We start from the raw sequence: 19,485 nt of genomic DNA, 5'->3' as shown, positions 1-19,485 counted from the left end.
CATAATTATAAACAGTAAATAACTGACGGTATGGTTCAAAATATTTTTGTGGCCTGCTTCTTGTATTGATTAAACAATTTTACGGTTTGAAATTTTAATCGTATTTTTTTTAGAATTGAAATGGTACTGATGTTCTAAAATGGGTGCAATGTCATCATAAGATCCAGCGTATCAAACATACTCCGCCAGAGTATCGAAAATTCTTTCCATTTTGAATGAAATGGAAGCCTGGAACCCTCCACATACTTGTAGAAATTCCGAGTTTCTTCTTCCCCGCCAAAATATCTCCAACAGAAGATTCCAGAAAACCCCCTTCCGCCTATAAAATCCCAAACGCATTCCTTGCTCATTAACAGAAGAAAACAAAATCCATTCTCGAAAGAAAAATCGTTCTCCTTTTCAAGAAAAATCCCAATCTCTTCTAATCCCAGCCATGGAAAACCCCTTCTTCAGAAATTACTACAATGCCACTCGCCCACGCTTCTCTTCAAACCCTCGCTTCTCCTCCCAAAGCCCTAGATCGATCCCCGTCCATCAGGAGGAGCAGCAGCAGCAGCAGCGATCGAAGCCCTCGCCGTCCTCGAAGATCGTCTCGATCCCTGTTCATTTCGTTGGATCGGAAAAAACCAGATCGGCCTCGGCCGTCAAGATCCAGAAGGTCTTCCGGGGCTTCGTGGTACGGAAGAACGTGAAGAAGATGGTAAAGATACGATCAGAAGCATGCAAGATCGAACGGAGGATCGCGGACACGAAGGATCTCATCCTTTCAGATGTGAAGGAGCGGCTGAGAGTGAATGAAATGCTGATGTCTCTGCTTCTTCAGTTGGATTCGGTTCGAGGAGTTGATTCAGGTGTGAGGGAATTCCGGAAGGCGGTGATACGCAAGGTCATTGTCTTGCAGGAAGCCGTTGATGCGATAGTCGCTCTCCCAGACACGGAGAAGAAAGATCAAGCCGTAGAAATGTCAGATTCTGCAGATTCTTTAGGTAATCGGGAAACTGCCACTGATTCCATTGATCAAACCCTAGAAATGCAAAATATTGCAGAAGCGCCAGATAATTTCAATTCTGTGGCCCCAGCGGCTGATGATCTAACCATAGAAATGCAAGATTCTGTTTTCCCGTCTGACAATTGCGACTCTGTGGTGGAAGCTGTTGTTGATCTAACCCCAGAAATGAAAGAGTCTGTTGATTCTATAGATAATTGCCGATCTGCTGATCAATCCCAAGAAGAGCAGGATCCTGTTGAATCTGCAGAGAATTGTGGTATTCCATCCGATTCCAACAGTCAAATTCCACAGATTCAATCCCTTGCAGAACCTACTGAGGATGATGGAAATCTGTCCATCGGCCGCGTCAGTCACCTCAAAGAAGCCCATGATCTTGTCGAATCTGTACAGAATTCTAGGGATCTTGTCGAGTCATTTGATAATTGCAAATCTGTAGCTGAAGCCGACAATGAAGGACAGGAATGCTCTGTAGATCCTACCGAAGAAACCCCAGTAGAAGCTGATATGAAGCCATGTGAAAGCAAACACGAAGAAGAAATTCCCCAAGTGGAGAATCCGGCGGAATCAGTGGAGAACGACCCAACTCCGGAAGTCCATGATGCCATGGAAATCCAAGGAAGTGATGTGTCCCACCCAAATCAAGATGGGAAGAGCTGTGATAGTAGCAGTGGTGTGATGCTGAGTATGATGGAGAGGCTGATGGAGGAGAATTGCAAACTGAAGGGTTTGGTAACAGAGCTATGTGAGAGGAATGTGGTGCAGAATCGGCTGATGAACTCTCTCTCACACAGGGTGGAGCAGCTGGAGAGGGTTGTCTCAAGGAGTGAGCGGATGCGGTTGAAGAAGAAGAAGAGGCAGGCGGCAGCGGCGGTTGAGAGATCGGAGATGGCTGCTGAGACTAGGAGATGTGGTAGGAGATTGTGAGGTGTGTTTTAGATCATTTGAGGTTCTGTACAGTGGCATCTCGAATCAGTTGTACCGTGAACAGAATCGGACAGAGTGTTTGTAATGTGGAGTTGCAATGGAAAATAATGAGATTTTCTCATGTTTCTCACCTCTTTGGAAAATAATTAGATTTATGGTGTGTAATTGCTGCAAATTTTATAATGATTGAATGGATTCGTACAATCGTTGAATGAATTCATGGTTGGGCGAATTTTGACTGAGAATTGTGAATGAATTTTGACTGAGAGGGGGTGGCCATTACGGCCACCGTTTCCGTAACAGAATACCTTGCATATCACACAGGACCCATGAATGCTTACATATCTCTGCATGCGTACAAAAAGAAATATCATATGCAGGGCTTCAGCCATTTTTGCCATCTTGGTTATTACCCAACTGCTGCCACAATGAGTTTCTGGGTTCGGACCCAACTTTACCCATGAATACAGATCATAGAGGCATGCGTGAATCGGTAGATGAGTGCAAAATATTTTCCCCCTACCAGTTATTTCACTTCCGTTGAATCCCCTGCATGTTCAAGTGAGTCAACTCAGTTTGCACTGTGGATTGCTTGCAAGGTGAGTTGTATTCTAAATGTAGGGTATAATATTAAAGGACGTGTATAGAATACCCTAGAACCATTAAGAAAATGTTCCTGAAACAAGTTCCCTAAGTTGCTGTTATTCAGTGGAGAATTTGGAATTTCCAAATAAGACTAGAGCAAAGTGATGCTATGAGCAGAAGGAAAATCCGTTCCACAAATTTTTTCAATGTAACGATTAAAAAAATAAATAATTTCAACATCCCAACATCCCCAGCTGAACGCATCATAACTTATCCTGTTTCACTGGATCCTTACTCTTGCTCGGGTGGTATATTCTCAAGAGTTTCAACACCCAGTCAAGGGTTCGGTATGTGTGCGTGTTAAAAAAATAAAATAAAAAACTTTCCTGTTTCACCCACCATTCCAATATCTAAGGGACCTTTCCTTGGAAGTTTATAAACCTTCAAATCCCTTCTCAGCACATCCAGTGAGGTCCTTTTAGGTCTTCCCAAAGTCTCTTGGGGCCCTTCAACCCTAATCAAAGTTCCTCTTGTTACTGGGTTTTCTACAGCTTTCACGGCACATGATCCAAATATCAATAATAGATAGCTATTTCCAACCAAACTGCCTTCAAGTTGATTAACTGCAAACATAGCTAAACTAATGCAAATAATGGTTATTCAAAGACACATCGCAACTAGCCTTCTGAGAGGACAGAATTGGAATACACAGTAAAAAAGGACATCAACCTTCATTTTCTTTGTCATTTTGAACGATATCTCGATCATCAAACCTTGGAATTTGTCAGAAAAGCATGGTTAGACATTCTTCTGGGAATAGTAGAATAGATCTAGCAGAATCTCACAAAATTTCGTATTGAATAAATTTTCAAATGATTAAATTGTACAGGTAAAAATATACAACTTGTGTTGACGGTACATAAATTAGAGAAAATATCTTCAGCAATATGCAAAAACTACTCCAACTTCCTCAGCTGCTGGCGTAGAAGAGAAGCATAACTCATTCCTTCCAAAGTCGAATTTGGCCCGAAAAGGCTATGCATCTGACATCTGGCTCACCAACTGGGTAAAGGTGGTCCAATTAAGAGCATCAAATAGGTTTTTGTTCATTCTCACAAAGTTGAATGAGAAAGTCGGGTCATGAACACTATCCGTATGAAGCTTAGAACTCTTTACAACCTGTTTCAGGGATGCATTATCCAGCCTCGTTACAGAATTTTCACCTGTGAGTGATATACCACACATCCTTGCAGCAAATATAAGCTGTCTGAGAAACCCTTTAGGGCTGCTGCTGGGATTCATCTGCTCCTCTTCTCTGTCTTCAATGTCAAAGCAAGTACAGCACAAGGTCATTCTGTACCTACCCAACATGCGAGCAATAGGGAGGTAGCCATCTCTGATCGAGCTATTGTAATAGCCGGCAGTTGACTCAGACGGATGAGACTCTGTACCATAGTGCCAATGTATGCCATCCACTTTTGTCGAAATCTTTGCACCAGTACTCCAGAAGATGGTATCTGCAGCCATGCACAACCTCTCCCTGTGCAGAAGCAGCATCCCGGAGTACCATTCAAGAAAAAATCGACCATAAGGTGTATTTTGGATTCTGCATCAAGTTACTGGCACCAAGTGGGCCTACATTTCCCCACTCACGCATCCCAATATCTCGTGTACATGCATTGAGCGAAGCTAGCATATACTGACAGAAGAAAAGAAATCAACAGAGAGCCAACTGGATTAAAATTTCATAGTTTATGTAATGAATTGAATATAAGGTAAAGAAGAAAAGTGATGGGGAGAGTTCTTCCAAATACGATGAACAGCACATTTTACCACAAAAATGCAAATGTAGTAGAAGCTATCTCCCTACCTTATCATAACATTGAAACTCTCCAAGTTCCCGTAAGCGACAATCCTCATGCCGATCGGTATCGGTCTCTCCATTTTTGTCTACCTTATCATAACACTGAAACACTAACACTGAAACTCTCCGAGTTCCCGTAAGTGTTATCATAACACTGAAAATGGGGGGAAATGTTTTAATAGTACTTTGCATAACTAACACGGAAAACAAAAATCTTTTGTAAGATCATCACTCCAAGAAACTTCTTGAAAGTGTCTCTAAAATTTCTCATATAATCTGAATAGGCTTGAATAGGAGATCGTACTCTAAGGACAGGAAGTATATCAGATCCCAAGGAAATGTACTCGCTGTTCCTTCTTCCGTCTGAATAAGCCAAGTCTGGCTCCTTATCCATTTCTTCCGGCACCCATCGAGGATGAGGGATCGTATGGAAAAAACTAAAAACCTATAGCACTAACAGAACGTGCAGTAAAAACAAACTAACTAATAATTGAACGAAGATAGCTACAACATCAATTGAATAAATGTAGGTGGAGCAATTGGAAGACACTATACGAGAGAGTCAATTTAACATGGAAGTATAAAATGACGATTGTGAATGAAGAGGAATTATGGGTCCTGCTCAGCAAGCATACATTTCTCTAACACAAATTATCTCCTTACTACATCTGTGGACATCAATTGGTGATCCAACCATTAATCTGATGAGATACATGGATCATTGAGGCTGCCTCAAAAATCTTCAGGAATAGAAGATCCCAACCTTTTCTTATCAATGGTCCATAAAAAGAAATAAGGAGCTTGACCATATTCTAAGGAAAATAGTTTACGATCAAGGGATCGAAATATTCCAATTAAAGATTTTCTGCGTGTCCGGTGAAGCCCATCATATGAACAGTCTCGATAATTGAAACATGTCCCCGCATGTATGTAATCCAATAATCCTCCACATCCCCGAACAATATATTTGCTGAGTAGGATCCTATAATTTCTCATGAAGGAAAGCCAGAGCGAGCAGATGTAAGACTAAAGCGCCCATGTGGCTTGTTCAGTAGATCAAGCTGCAAACAACTTGAGCTGGCTGCATGAAATCATAGGCCACTTGAGGTAGGGCTCACAGATGTTTATTCCCTGTCCGATCCCCCCATGCTTGTTCAATAAAGCTTGCGGGCACATTCGTGCGAGATCTAATCCATCCATCAAGTTGGTCTGACCTTGTGCACCTTTTCCAAGAAATAAAACCTGGCCCAATCAGCACGTAGGCCCCAATATTGGAAAACGGTTGATGGGTTGGAAAACTTCAATCCAAGTTTTTCAGAGCCTTTTGCAGACTGTGGCCCACCTGATCAGTGGATCAACCTGATTGTTTCTCTTTTTTTCCCAAAGATAACTAAACTTCATTAAAACAAAGAGCCAAAAAGGCTAAATACAACACAGGAGGTGACCGACTCAACACTAATATGGATAAAAGGAAGCAAACACAAAAACAAGAAAAACAGAAAGGGGCCCTGCTACTGACAGAAACATCAGCTAGAATCACCAAGATTTCCATCCCAATCATGGTGTGCTGTAAAGGCTGTTACGTAAAGGTAATGGTAGCAACCGTTACGCATCATGGGGTCATAACGGCCGTAACAGCCATTATGAAAAAAAAGACCCATAATTGCCATTAACGGCATATTACGTCCCTTATAAAGGTCATAACAGCCCTGTAATGGTCTATTACGAGGCAAATACAAGTTTTTCATACTTTTTAATCAACATTACGAGGCACGTACAGGTTTTTCGAGATTTTTGTCCTTTTTTTTAATAAAAAAAAAAAAGACCATAAGAGGCAGTTATGCCCCGCATCATAACAGTTACAGTGGTGGCTATTATGGCCACTATTACCGTTATGGAACACCTTGATCCAATCTCCCAACAAGCTAAAAAATGTGCAGCCATTGAAATCATGCCTCACCAAGGCCCAATTAATAATCACTGCCAATATGTTTCCATTCAAAATTACATTAGGCCCATTCGTACAGATCGGAGCTAGTAGTTGTAACTATGATCTACTCTGGACCATTCGTACAGATCGGAGCTAGTAGCTGTCTCGATGGTTTTGGCACGACACGTACCCACCAGCCAGTTACACCAGTCAATCAGCTTCCCTCTTAGTCTCGAAGTGTACACTCAACATTGTACATGTGTCAGTGGCAATGATAAATCAGAACCGTTCATCTATTGGCATGTAACGTGGATTGCTTAAATTCAAGAGATCATACTGATCAAATGCATAATCCATCCGTTCTTTATGTAAACAAAAAACCAATTAATAAAGTTAACTTTCAGCGGAGAATTACGTGTAAATGAATGGTTAAGATCGTCTGATCATGCAATTTCACCGTTCCCTGCATTTCTACCGTAGAAGACAGGTTGCATGGAAGCACTGAGTGGAGTGGATCAACTGCTCTCTCGTATTCATTTTATCATAATACAACCATCTGATCCTCAACGTGTCCAACTCGTAAATCTACTAAAAAAAAGTAAAAATAAAATAAAAGTGAAAAAATCTTAATTAACCAATGTTGTTGAGATATCTTGAAGAAACATTGTTGAGATACCTTGGCGCATTCTGAGAGTCATTTTCAGCTTTTCATCTTTCTCATTTTTAGGTTGATGTCCTGAAATGAGCAGGAAAAACAGGTGAACCAGTACATGGTAACGGTGAACATTTAAGTCCATGGTAACGTTTGCTCAACTTAGTGGAGTCCAACTTGATGTTTGTGACAAATCCACTCCACTTTTGACTTTTTATCTATCTTAGTTTTAAACCCGTATCTTAAAATGATTTGAGAAAACAAATGGACAGGGTGGATTTCTAACAACATAAAAGTGGGCCTCACATACAGTTAGGGTTTCATTTTCACAGCACTTAATGCTAATCAATGTAATAGTCGCCGAGATTTAGGTACATGGGGTGAGAGTTGCTTGATCATTGGTGGGCCATAATAATATTTGTGACAAATCCACTTAGTCGGTCTATTTTGCCTCCTCATTTTAGGGCATGGGAAAAAAAAAAGTTGAGGCTAATGTAGAGCAAAGTGGGTCATACTCATACACACACGAAACATTTGAAATTAAATGACTATAATTGAAATATTGTGGGGGCATAGGATGTTTGTGAGAAATCCACCTTGACCATCTGTTAGAGTAGGCTGAAAAACGAGTACAATAACAATATCTAGTGAGATAATTGACAGGAAACAATGGGGAATATATATATATATATATATATATATATATATATATATATATATTCTGAACCTAATGTGAGCTCAAAAATTACATGAACGGTGTATAATTTCTCAGAAATAACAAGGTAGGCCCCACGTACGGTCGAGTTTAGGTGGCACGCATATGAATCCACCACAACGAGGGGAGATCGCAAGGTGCGGTAAAGTGAGGGTAGTTTTGTCAATATCAAAATCTAATATATTATTCATATAGAAAAATTCTTATTTTTTAAGTGTCTACCAGGCATCATATGCAGTCAAAATATATCAAATAAATAATTAAACATAAATTATATTTATAAAATATATATAAAATATTTGCATACCTTTCCCTATACCACTCATTCTAAATATTTACATCCCAAATAATCCTGCATTAAAGAATAGAGATATATTAACCCTTTAAAATTCCACAGTGTGAGTGCGTGGGGTGTGTGTGCGTGTGTAAAGAAATAGAGATATATTAACCCTTTACCCTTTCTATCAAGGCTCCGCATTAGTAAAATAAGTATCATAGCTTGCACGAATTTAGGGCTAATATTTTTTGAGCATTTGAGTCGCCCCTAAATCGACGACAATATTCATTCAAATTTAATTTAAGGCTAAATCATTTATGCACCGTCTAAATTATCAATTCCATTCATGTTTCGTAAAATTTTTTATTTTATTTTTTAAAAAAGAAGCTATTCAAAACAAGTTTAGTTCGATTCCATACACATCTCAATAAGAAACTTGCTATGTGAAATCAAGCTAAGTTCAATTCCATACACATCTCAATAAAAAACTTGCTATGTTTAAACAATCTATTTTCAATTCCATAAGAGAAAAAAAATATATAAAATCAGAGCTGCCACTCTATAAAAAGGAAATCACCAAAATCGAAATGGTAGACAAAATTCGAAAATGCAAATCAACTACAAATAGAGGAGCTATCACAATGCATGTAGAAAGTTCTTCGAGAAAGAAAAAAAAAAAAAAAAGAGCCTCACAATTATTAGTGGATTTATAAAATAAAATAAAATAAACTAAAAATATAAAAAATAAAAAGTCATCCTACACCTCAATCATTCTACGTTGGCTATCTCTTTCTAAAGAGTTTCGATGGGCCGGTCATGCACATGTATCATTAAAAGATCACGGAAACCAAATCCCACATTCTATATTTTAAAAAATAAAAATAAAAAATCAGCCAACCTAGCTTTGGTTAGTTAATAAGGATTAAAAAAAAAAAAAGTCCCAACATACATAAAATCTTTATTCCTTCTTTTTGTTCTTTAACCTAAGGTTTTTTTAACATACTTCTTGGATATGGCAGTGAGAATTAAGGGAGAAAGAGGCAACAATAGACATGAAAAGATTTAAGGGAAAAAGAGGCAAGAATAGACATGAAAAGATTTAAGGGAGAAAGAGGCAAGAAAAAACATGGGACTTTGGAAGAGAGCCGGAGTGGTGAGAGAATGAAGGGGAGAGTGAGGGGTTTATATAGCAAGAAAGTGGGAAAGTGGAGATAAGTAGACAAGTAAGAGTAAGTGAAACTTAGTCATTTGATACTCTGGCAGAGCATGATGCTTGCTGCACATGCACTTAAAGATTATACAAATGTACTAATTCAAATTAGAACAACTCAATTGTGGAAGTAGTCACAATCCTAAAATGGTTTAATCATTAAATCCTAACCTATCATTCATGGACACTATTGGGTATTTTCACTTTTAACCATCGAATAAATGTCTACCAATATACTAATCACATAATAAGATAAGTGGTATTTTTTTTAAATTATCATGATAAATTTTAAAACGATACTCATATTTTAAACAGTTCAGTTTATACTGACGACTTGAGTTATGAATCTCTTTAGATTTTAGGATTTCGGCTTAAAAGAGTACTTGATGGATGGGTTGGATAGCACTCTTGTAATCTGATAGCTAGACCTAGTCTACTCCGTTTGATAAAGTACATGTGGTTTGTATGTAACTCAAATTAGACCGTCCAAATCATGAGGCCCACAATAGATAGGTTATAGACCTTAAATGGTATTAATTGAATAACTTTATCATCTGGTGACGGAGAAATCTGTTTCTTGATTTCTAGCCATTGATTACCTTTTAATTTTAACTATCCTATAGATATTAACTAATTAACTAGTTAAGGCATCACTTTGGGGTCCACTAACTGGATACTACCATTTGAGTTAAACATGCCAAATGTACAGTATCTCTGTGTATCATCCATCATACTTTGCCGGAGTATCAAAGTGTAAATACTAAATTCAAAGTCACAATTCCTTTTCTACTTTTATCACTCCAGATGGGTCGTGGATTGTGTCTACCCTGCTTGGACGAACCGGTCCAGGCAGAGCTATGTGAGGTCCACACTGATGTATGGGTTTCATCCCTGCGGTCCATCCATGTTGCCGGATCATTTTAGGATATGAGCTTAAAAATGAGGAAGATCCAAGACTCAAGTGGACCACACCACAAGAAGCAATGGTGATAATAACACCCACTATTGAAATCTTGCTGCAGCCCACCATGATGTTTATTTGCCATTCAACGGGTTAATAAGGTCGCGTAGACATGAATGAATGGAAAACACAAATATCAGCTTGTCAAAACTTCTGTAGCTCCTAGGTAGTTTTTAATAGTGGGCGTTCATCTCCACTCTGTGGTCCACTTAAGCATTGGATGTCTCATTTTGAGCTCAACATCATGGTGGGTCCCACAGGGCTACCTGTACGCAATCCGCATCCTTCAGCATGACCCACCATGTTGTATGTGTTATATCCACGCCGTTCATCTGTTTTTCCCTGTTATTTCAGGTCACGGACCGCCGAAGCAGGGGGGAAAATGATGTCCACCGTAGGAACTTCCCCAGGGTCCACTGTGATGTTTATTTGCCATCCAACCCATTTTCATAATATTGTTCGGGACCTGGATAAGAAAAAAACACAAATATCAGCTTGATCCAAAACTTTCATGTCCCTCGAAAAGGTTTTAATGGTGGACTTCAATCCCTACTGTTTCATGTGGTGTGGTCAGCACTAGCTCTAGATCTACCTAATGCTTAGGGTAACTACTTAAACTAAGCTTGCAAACCGGATGGATAGATTTGATTCAACATATACATAGCAGTGGGCCCCACAAAGCTTAGGGCTGCAGGAATCCTGACTGCAGGCAATCCGTGTCCTCTCCCATGCACAAAGCAGCTTGCAATTGGACGCGGATTGGCCAGCGTCACTGGCAGGCGGGGCGCGGTTTGGGCGTATCCCTAACTTTAGGGATCGCTGTGATGTATGTGACTTGCATCCACACCGTCCATCCATTTTGAAAGAACATTTTATTGCATGTTCCAAAAAATGATGCAAAATCTTAGGTGAACTTAAGGCAGGAAGTAGTCGTGATTGAATCCTCACCATTAAAAAATTCATGGGGTCATCCTAATGTTTATTTTCCATCCAACCCGTTGATAAGGTCAGAAAGACTTGGATGAAGAGACCACGCAAATATCAGCTTAATCCAGAACTTTTGCAGCCGACGAGATGTTTTTTTTTATGGTCGATTAACACTGTTTCCTGTACTATGATCCTGTCTGACATTTGGATCTGCTTCATTTTCAGGGTGTTGACCTAAAATGAGTTTTCAAAAGGGATAGATGGCGTGGATATAAGGCACATATGCTACGGTGGGCCCTGCGGTCCGGGATCCCACCTACAGCTACCACTCGTGGATTTGTAACACATATACTATGGTGGGCCCGACGGTCAGGGATCCCACCTACCGCTACCACGCGTAGGTTTGCAACCCCATGTGCTAAGCATGGTTGTAATAAGCTCCTAAAATATATGCTTTGCCCGAAAATGATGAAATTTCAAGTCTCATACGGATGGGCCACAAGCACAAGATCATTTCCGGTGCTGATCATCATATTAAAGTAATTATAGTTATGTAATTGATAATCAAATTATTTTTTGATATCATTTGCGATTCGTGTGCCCAATAGAATGATTGTCCGGTGACATACATGTTACACAACAATTGAAAGGATTTTAGCTGTAATCTAAACTCTCACAGTGAATTTCAAACCCCATCTGGATTTACCCTCCAAGCTCTAACCGTGGATTTCAAACCCATTGAAACCACTGGTTACTTTGTGCTACCACCAACCAGGGAAATTTGTCAGATCCCCCAAATCCATGGTGCCAAACGTCCCCTTAAGTTACTTTTTTAACTCAAGTTAATTTGATAAGCATCAATGTAAAAATGTTGCCTCTTTTATTGGACAGTCCACATAATAGGTGAGGCTCATATGGTGGACAATCCACATTAAAGGTGTGGCATCACACAACTCTCACAGAGTAGGACTTGAAATTTTTTTTAGCGGTCCTAAGAAAGTATTAAAGTATGCACACACTAGAGGGTTTGGTTGTCCTCCACCCATCATGGTGGGCCCCAAATGTAATCAGAAAGTTTTTAATGGTGGATATCTCATCCTTGGTAGAGGTGGGCATATTGGACCCGATCCGGTGGATCCGATCAGATCCGACCTGACTCGGTACCGTTCCGAACAGAACCGACGGCCTAGATCGGCCCTGATCGAGTTCGCCAATCCAGATCCGATCATTTTCGGGTCAGGTTTGGATAGAGGTGTATCCGGACAGAACCGATCCCAAAACTCGAACCGAAATGATCCGACCCGACCCGACCCGGTAAATATATATCTAAACAAAAATTTCATCGCCTAGGCTTTTCGTTCCGCGCCAAAAAGTCCCGCCCAACTCTATCTCTATATCTATCTATTTCTCTTTATATTTGCCTCTCTATCTCTGTTGAAGAAAAAAAGTAAGAAGAAGGCTAATTAAATGTTTTTTGATAGATCAAATTCTCTTTTTTTGCTGTTGGGTTTTGTAGCTTCATGGTATTTCTCAGGAATATATACAGAGAAATGATGTATAGTTTAATTCGAGAGAGAGAGAGTCGTACTCGTAGCAGGTTGACGATCATACCCGAAGTTGATGGAAGTAGATTGATTGGATCGGCCGGTGTAACGGGTCTAATCACGAGGTATGTATTATATCCAAACCGTCCATCCATTTGGTCAACTTATTTTAAGGCTTCAGACAAAAAATAAGACAGATCTAACCTTCAACTAGACCACACTTCAAAAATTAGTAGGTGATTCAACGTCTGCCATTGAAACCCTTTCTAGGGTCACATTAAATTTTGGATCAAAATTTGTTTTTCCTCTTCATTTGGTACTTAAGATCTTATGAACTTTATTTTTCCTATTCATTCAGTTACTTGTGACCTTATAAACAGATTGGATGTAAAATAAACGTTATAGTGGGCCCTACAAATTTTTAGCGGTGAAAATCATTATCTTTATTGCTATTTATGGTGTGGTTCAGATGATCTTTGGATATGATTCATTTTTTTGGATAATGCTCTAAAATCATCTCTAAAAATAGATGAACAGTGTAGATATAATAAATACATCACTGTGGGGCCCACATAAGATGTAACATTGATCTCCTTTGAACCGTTCTCACAACTCGGAGATCGAGGAGTGTCAGTGCTGTCTTCGCACAACACCTAGCCAATAGGCTAGGGAGTAGGGAAGCGGACTGCGTACTGAGTAAACTCCGTGGGCCACTGTGTCACTCGTGCGTTGTATCCACTCCATCCATTTCTCTTAACACATAATTTTAGGTCTCTATACCAACAATGGATTATATCCAAACCTCAAATGGACCACACCACCGGAAACTATGTGAATTGAAAATCTACCGTTGAAAAATTCTTGGGGACAACAGAGGTTTTAGATCAAGCTGATATTTGTGTTTTTCATTCATCCATGTCCTTCTCATCTTATGAACAGGTTGGATGACAAATAAACATATTGGGGGCCTTAAAAAATTTCAACGGTTGAAATCAATAGTTTCACTTTTTCCAGTGGTATGGCCCACTTAAACTTTGTGTATACATCAATTTTGGATTGAACCCATAAAATGATCTAGAAAAATGAATGGACGGCGTGGATAAACCACATGCATTCGCAGTGGGCCCAACCGAGTTTACTCGGCACGATAAGAATATACTACACGGACCAATTTCATAGGCTAGCTGGTGCTAGCTACGAATAGCATTTATAAAGCTTCTCTAAGAAGCTATATCACCGGTGTGAAGCTTCTTCAAGAAGCTACATACCAATAGTTTTTATTCAACTGGGTAAACTATGTGGGCCCATCGTGATTTTTTTTGGTTTATCTACACCGTCCATCAGTTTTTTCAAATCATTTAAGGAATGGATACAAAATTTTAAGTGAATTCAATAATCAAGTAGATCACACCATATGGAACACTGATATAATGATTTTAATGTCGTTGGAAAAAACGAACGATTCAAGCTTTCCCCAATCTGATTCGACTCGGTTTTCCTGACTAGATCGGACCCGGATCGATTCAGGTCAACAAACGTTCGAATCTGTTCGAATTAGATGATCCAAACTCGGTCCCGGATCGGAACGAGTTCGGATCAGGTTCTACAATTTTCGAATCTGGTCGGGTTGGGCCGAATCCAATCCGACTCGGTCCAATGCCCACCTCTAATCCTTGGTGTGGTTCATTTGATAATGAATGAGCTGTTTTTTTTTTTTGAGACCATATGAGGAAGTATATGATGGATAGATTGGATGTATCATACACATTATAGTGGGTCCTACATATCATGAGTCTATATATATATATATATATATATATATATCAATATCAACTATTGTGTTCTACCATGTACAATGCCTTGTTAGATTACAACTAAAAGTTGTAATCTATTACAGCCTGTAACCCAAAGGACTTTAGGGCATCTAAACGACCCTTGTGAGAAAAAGAAAAAGGAAGAGAGAGATACATTCATTGATTAGGCTTTTCATCCACAAAGATAATGCACTTCCGAGGTGGGCCCAACATAACGCCCTGCCCCACGTTATCCTTAGCCCAGAATCCAACTGTCACGTTCTCACAGGAAATCCTGAACCTCCACCGGTTGTCAAGCAAGTAGATATACTTTGCCTGAACAAGCAATTCAACTCGGAAATTCACCGCCCCAAGTAATAGCTTTTCCCAGACCATGGACTCGGCTACATCCACATCCAAGCTCTCCGAGTGGGCGATGAAGCGGGCTTGGAGAGTCAAATGCCCCGACGGGTGCACATACAAGGGAGGGATGGAGACCTGTGATAAGAGGTGAGACCCATAGTATATGAATGACTGACACGATCATAGTTGATTTCTTTCCGCATGTCATAGTTCTTGATATAGAAGGAGATATTCCAGGCAGCGGTTAATCGCGACGAAGAGATATTGAAAGGATCGATGGTGGCTAATCGCGACGAGGAGATGTTGAAGGGATCAACGGTGGCAGAGGAGACTGTATGAAGACAATGTATTGATCCGCGGATAAAGTAACCAGGCCGGGAATACGGTTATCAACATCACAATAATTATTATGATATCGGCAGGCATTGTGGTATAACCTACTTAGAAGAGAGGTGAAAATATTAGTTGTGGGGACTGGAATTTTTTATTTTATTTTATTTATTTATTTATTTATTTTTTTAAGTTATAAGGATACCAGATTCGGTGCGGCCCCGACCTCAACGGACGCGGATTTGGGAAGTTCCTCAGTTGGGATGATTAAGTGGGGCTAAATGTGATGTTTGTTAGAAATCCAATCCGCCCATCCGTATTTTCAGATCATTTTAGGATACTTAATTAAAAAATTCAACTGAATCCAAAACTCAAAGGCGGTCGGTCATACGAGAGGGAACACCGGTAAACAACTTACTACGGTCCAAACGTTCCTGGGCTCCACCATGATGTTTATATGCCATCCAAACCGTTTATAAGGTCATTTCCACTGTTATTAGGTGAAAATACAGAAAATTATTAGCCTGATACGAAAATTTTGTATCCATATAAATGTTTCAACAGCGGTTACTGAATCGCTATTTCCTTTCGTATTGCTACCTTTAGTTTTGAATACACCTGATTTTCGGTGTCTTGTGCTAAAATCATCAGTAAAAACGGATGGACGGAGTGGATTTCTCTCAAAGATCAAGATGGCCCGACCTAAGCATCCCATGCAGCAACTTCTGCTAAAGGCTTTCGCAGGCAATCCGCGTCCCCGAGATTCACGCGGATTGCGTCCTACCCCCGCCCGTCTCCAGCTGACGTATGGGTTTTATCCACACTGTCCATCCTTTTTTTTTTTTTTTCCATATTATTTTCGAATATATGATCAAAACTGATGCAGATACAAGACACAAATGGGCTACAAAAATGGGGATTACACTTTTACCGTTGAAAACTTATTAGGATCACAGAAGTTTTGAATTGATCTAATATTTGTGTTTTTTATCTTCATCCAGGTCTATATGACTTTATGGATAGGTTGAATAGCAAATAAGAATCGTGGTGAGCCTTGGAAAAGTTTCAACGGTGATGATCATTACCACCGCTGCTACCTGTGGTGCGGTCCACTTAAGGCTTGGATCTTCCTAAATTTTGATCCTGTGGTGTGAACCATCTAGGCCCATTTATGGACCTGTATTTTATTTTCTATTTTAATTTTAACCACATATTTAATAGGGATGCAATAGACGGTTAGGATATTCTGATCGCTAGCTGTGATTTTATAAACGTGTGCTCCATCAATAATTTGGACGATGTGGATGTCATCCACATCAAATAACAGGATAATTCCGCAGCACCGGAAAGCCTTATATGTGTGATGAGTCAGCACCATGGATGACTTGAATGTAAATTGTAGATCAAACGGCCAGAATTGCTTGTGAAAAGAATCCAACTTTGATCAATGACCATTGAAGGTCCAAGAAGCTACAAGCTATAGATGATTTATAAGAGCATGGTGTACTAGTGGGGCCCACAGTTATTTTAAACGTACGCACTATGCGCAGTGTGCCACTAACACGGTCTTTTTGCTATCTGTTCGTCGCAGGCATTCCATGCCGGTACATCACACCCGTTGAAGGTTTCTCCTCGTACGCGAAAGTGCATCTCGCCGGGGGCTGTTATGATGTTAAGTGCACCAATTCGTGGCTGATCCACTACGCCGTAGATGTGGCAAGGAATGAAGATGCCAGCATCATTTTGGTCGGTCTAGATCTGTCCATTGAGGCCGATAGCAGGGATCGGACGGATCTCCTCCTTCCAGGTTACCAAACAGAGCTGATCAACAAAGTCACCGAAGCCGCTGCTGGCCCAGTCGTTCTCGTGATCTCTCTGCAGGAGGTGTGGACATCTCCTTCGCTAAGAACAATCCCAAGATCAAGGCCATCTTGTGGACAGGCGATCGTAGACTTTGTTTATGAAAAATACAATCCCGGTGAGTGTTCAACCATCAACATTCGATAAATGGACGGTTAGGATTGCAATTAGTGGCCCAGATCATTTTTTCTACTTCTACAATACACTCATCCTATGGCATTTTATCTTTTTGATGCTCTGCCACAAAAATTATCCCATGTTAGATATAAATACGGGCCCCACATGTAAATCAACATTAGTATCCCATCTCAACTGTTGCTGATGGTGTGGTGGACCTGAATTTTTGGTCTCCCTGATTTTTTGACCCCTGCCCAAAAAAATGAGGACGCATATGATGAACGGTCTGGATGTACATGTAAATCAATTAGTATCCCATCTCAACTTTTTCTGCTGGTGTGGTGTACCTGAATGTTGGGTTTCCCTGATTTTTTTACCCCTGATCAAACAAATGAGGATGCATCTGATGAACGGTCTGGATGTTATCCATATATTGCATGGAACCCATTTCATCCGTTTCCACTATATTTACTATTTCTGAACATTTTTATCAGGTGGGAGACTACCACTTACATGGTACAACGCAGACTACGTAGACCAACTGCCCATAACATCCATCAGACTCAGGCCAGTTGATGAACTGGGCTACCCTGGCCGAACCTACAAATTCTACAATGGTTCGACGGTCTACCCATTCGGTTACGGCCTCAGCTACACTCGGTTCAACTACAACCTACACTGCGACTCCCAAAATTCCATCATCCAGATACTGGGCCCACATCAGCATTGCCATGACATGCTCTACACGCCTAGCACGGACGCACCACCATGGGCTGTCCTGATCGATGATCTAGATTGCAACCCCAACGTCGAAATCGATTTTGAGGTGAACAATATCGGTGATGTGGATGGGACCCACGTCGTGTTGATATACACACAGCCACCCAAGAACTACGTGGGCTTGCCGTTGAAACAGCTGGCACCATTCGAGAGAGTGTTCGTAAATGCCGGCGAGACTCGGAAGAGGAAGCTTTCTCTGAACGTGTGTAAGAGCTTCGCTGTTGTATCGCACACGTTCCTCTCCACGTGGACTTTTTGTATTAGGAGGTTGGTTTGGAGAGAATGAGTTTTTAGGTATTAGGAGAATGGTTTATGGAGAATGTATTTTTATGGGTTTTAATTTATTTTTTATTATATATATATATAAATTATATAGATGTACTTTTTGTGGTGTTCAACAAAGGGTTGAACGGTTAGGATTTGTTTTTACGGCAATAAAAGAGATGCATTTAGGCTAACTTACAAATGCACTTAAATACACTTACATAAATTAAGTGCATGTAAGTACAATGCTTTGAACTCAAACAGTTACAAATGCACTTATATGCATTGGATGTATGTCTATTATCAATGGATTACTTTACGTTACGTTTCTTACTGGTTTTCGATGGACTACTAACAAGGGATTGGCTACTTTCTTGGGCTCCGCGTGATTTTTATATGAAATCCACTCGTGTGTCATCTCAAGCTTAGAACCTAGGCTCAAAAATCACCCTCATCCATTATTTTGGTGGACCACACAATTTTAAATAGTGTAAAGGGTAACTCTTACCCTCCTCTACATTCTTTCCCTAGGTGTAGCTCACCTGATTTATTGATAATCTAATTTTGGACATAGGCCTAAATTTGGTTTGGATTCTAATGGTTGGAGTTGATTTCATACAATCTTTATGATTGGCCCTGTGAAAATCAAGGGCAGCTCTCTCCCAAATATTAGCCATTTCTTTCCCAACTATTTCCTTTGGTGTGGAATCATCTACCAACTGTTTTGTTTGGCCACTGTCCACCTGAATCATCTCCCAACTGATTCAATTAGCTGAGGCCATGGTCCACTGAATCTTGATTATTTTTCTTTTTGTCTCCAAGGCCAAGATAAGATTACATGTCTAAAGTAGATGCATCCAGGTGGGCTACATTAAAAAATAATAATAATAAATAAATAAATAATAATAAAAATCTAAGGGTGGCATCACCTAAAGTGCATTTCTTTCTTAAGAGAATGTGCACAAAGTCCGGTGGGTTGGACTAAGAGTTATGGTCCTTTTAAGAATAACCTTTAACTTATTAGCAGAATGCAACATCTTATGCTTTTAAAAAGTCAGCCTTATTTACACCCATTTTTGGCGTCCTGGCATGGACCAAAGAAAGGCTGTCATATTTTGATACCATGGGGCTAATATTGGCAGAAACTTAACTCTTGCTCCAGTATCTTCTTATATCTTTCTTCAGCTATATGCGTTCGGCTATTAATGTAAAGGCATATACCCGTACGATTGCCATTAGGAAAATGAATTAAAAAGATGCCACGTGGCTACATTTACCGTAGATATATTGATAACACACATGGAGTTAATGGTATTTCATAACTAATAGATTGAGTAGCAACTCGTGGAAGGTTCTGAATATTGAAAGATTGAACCGATA

At 40.0% G+C, this 19,485-nt stretch overlaps 2 protein-coding genes and 1 pseudogene across 2 annotated transcripts; 2 read left to right on the top strand and 1 right to left on the bottom strand.

Annotated features, from left to right (window-relative positions):
* Positions 1 to 342: 342 nt before the first annotated feature.
* On the top strand, positions 343 to 2,137 carry LOC131239406 (BAG family molecular chaperone regulator 6-like). Its single transcript, XM_058237097.1, has one exon. The coding sequence runs from the start codon at positions 434 to 436 to the stop codon at positions 1,931 to 1,933; it is 1,500 nt and encodes a 499-aa protein (XP_058093080.1). The 5' UTR covers positions 343 to 433; the 3' UTR covers positions 1,934 to 2,137.
* Positions 2,138 to 3,457: 1,320 nt separating this feature from the next.
* Positions 3,458 to 16,539, bottom strand: LOC131238781 (beta-amylase 1, chloroplastic-like; annotated as a pseudogene).
* Positions 16,540 to 16,626: 87 nt separating this feature from the next.
* On the top strand, positions 16,627 to 18,127 carry LOC131238780 (probable beta-D-xylosidase 2). Its single transcript, XM_058236384.1, has 2 exons — positions 16,627 to 17,062; positions 17,556 to 18,127. Exons 1-2 carry the CDS (start codon positions 16,627 to 16,629, stop codon positions 18,125 to 18,127), a joined length of 1,008 nt encoding a protein of 335 aa, XP_058092367.1.
* The last annotated feature ends 1,358 nt before the right edge of the window (positions 18,128 to 19,485 follow it).

The sequence above is a fragment of the Magnolia sinica genome, chromosome 3, assembly GCF_029962835.1.
Source record: "Magnolia sinica isolate HGM2019 chromosome 3, MsV1, whole genome shotgun sequence".
In the NCBI taxonomy this organism is placed as follows: Eukaryota; Viridiplantae; Streptophyta; class Magnoliopsida; order Magnoliales; family Magnoliaceae; genus Magnolia; species Magnolia sinica.
Note: the sequence above shows the minus strand (reverse complement) of the source record. Positions and strands in the feature narration are given on the sequence as shown.